At 36.7% G+C, this 2118-nt stretch overlaps 1 protein-coding gene across 1 annotated transcript in view; it reads left to right on the forward strand.

The window, feature by feature from the left end:
• KIF6 (kinesin family member 6) overlaps window positions 1-2118 on the forward strand; it is a 480713-nt gene that overhangs the window by 217579 nt on the left and 261016 nt on the right. Inside the window, exons 6-7 of the mRNA XM_012640809.1 lie at window positions 334-483; window positions 1430-1516. Of these exons, the coding sequence (XP_012496263.1) occupies window positions 334-483; window positions 1430-1516 (237 nt within the window). The remainder of the gene's footprint in view (window positions 1-333; window positions 484-1429; window positions 1517-2118) is intronic.

Raw genomic sequence — 2118 nt, forward strand, 5'->3', positions numbered from 1 at the left:
AGGTTTAAAGTAATTGGACATGATTTATTTACTCTCGTGTTTTTATAATTTTTCAATAGCTGAAAACAGAATAGTGTGTCCAATTCTATACAAGTTATTTTTATCTGTCCAAAAATTACAGGGCTCACAATGCTACATTTCTGCTACATTACTTTATTCTATCTTGACCATTTTTGTATTGAATGTTGTTAAGACATTTATTCTGTGCCCAAGTTTTGAGTGTCACCCTGCATTTAGTTATTATTTCTTTTTGTATTTTCATTGCTGTTGAAGCTCACTTGTTTGTCAGGTATGCATTTTCTACTAAGTTAATGTCATTATTTTTCCACTTTGCCACAGGTTATCATTGCTCTTTCAGAAAAACACCGTTCACACATTCCTTATAGGAACTCCATGATGACCAGTGTCTTAAGAGACAGTTTGGGAGGGAACTGCATGACAACTATGATTGCAACACTCTCATTGGAGAAAAGGAATATTGATGTATGTTGGTTTTTTTCTGGATTTTATGCTAGTTCATGAGATCGAGTTGAGGGTCCTGTGTGGGTTTGCACTTTTTCAGCAGGGTTGAGATATTCCTTCAGAGGTAAATGACTTACAGAGTTCAAGCCTTGGGTTAGTTGCCACCATCATTATTTCCCCATTTGAGAACTGACTTCACATAGCCCAGGATGGTTTGAAGAAGCCTCATGTATAAATTTTGGAAGGCCTGCCGATGGGTTAGTTACCTGACCCAGAGAAATGAGAGAAGTGACCCTTCAGCTTCTCTTGCTCAGTTTGGTCCCGATTACTAAGATCTGGATACCTTGGAGATATCTCTGAGATATGTCCCTAGATATGTTGCTGGGTGCAACGCCCAGATTGCTTTGGCAGGGGCTAGCTGCTGAATGGTTTTTCTCTGTTCCTTTAGAGCCAGTTGATGTTTCACTCATTTCACTTTAATGTTTGGGGTCCAGATGCTCTCCAAAAGAGGAAAACAGAAAGTGGTAGGGCAATTCTCAAAACAAGGCCAAGCCTTTGATTGTAGGATGCCTTGAAAAGCCTCTCTTTTTGGTCTATTACAAATATTTATTTTATAGTCTTTCATGTTTATGGATTATGGTACCTGCTATGGTTATGATTTTTATATATAGTTCTGATTTAACAGATCAGTAGTTGAAAATACATACTGTGCCATTTTGCCACTTAAGACCTTAGGACCTCCAACTTTTTGGCATTGGTCATTTCATTAAGCCAAAGCTAAATTTTGCTTAAAAAAATAATGTCCTAGAGCAAAGCTTCCTAATTTGGAGGCATATGTCCTCATTGTGTTTTTTTATACATATCACCCTTGACATGTGCATCTTTTCTTCTGAGAATAAAAAGTTTTATTTAAAGGGCAATATCGCTCTGTGTCATATTATTTTAAGAAGTCATTTTGCTTTCTTAGGAGTCTATATCTACGTGTAGATTTGCACAGCGAGTGGCGCTAATAAAGAATGAAGCTGTTCTCAATGAAGAAATCGATCCCAGATTGGTAAGCAACTTTTAACTGACCATGTTAACAAAATCAAAGTATATCAAAGAATAGCCAAAACTTGCAGGGGCACTTACTCTCTACCAGGAAATGTTCTAAGTGCTAGAAATGTATTAAAACTTATTTAATTCTCAAAACAATCTTATGAGTAGATGCTATCTCTGGAACCACTTTACAGATAACAAAACTGAGGCACAAAGGTGTTAAATCTGGCTCAGAGTCACAGTACTGACTTCAGACCCAAACAGCCTGACTCAAGAGCCCGTGGTCTTCTCACCTGCTTCACTAGGAAGATGAGCAGTGAGTCCTGAAGACTCATTCAGCAGAATCATACCAACTATATCTATATGCAGGACCTAGCCCTTCAAATTGCATCACTTTAACTTTCTAGAGGCAGTAATTTGGCCACTTTTTATAAAACCTTATAAAGAAAGAGAAGTCCTAATGGTTAATAAATAGAACCATCTTTTGTATAACTGATCTGTTACTTATGCTAGAAATTTTTAGAAATCCATTGTGGGTTTGATCAATGGAACAATAGCCAAGCTTCTAGTTTTATAATAATAAATACTGTTTTATCAAAGCACCGTTTTTAAGCAAAA

Source organism: Propithecus coquereli, unplaced genomic scaffold (assembly GCF_000956105.1).
Source record: "Propithecus coquereli isolate 6110/MARCELLA unplaced genomic scaffold, Pcoq_1.0 Scaffold158, whole genome shotgun sequence".
Lineage (NCBI taxonomy): Eukaryota > Metazoa > Chordata > Mammalia > Primates > Indriidae > Propithecus > Propithecus coquereli.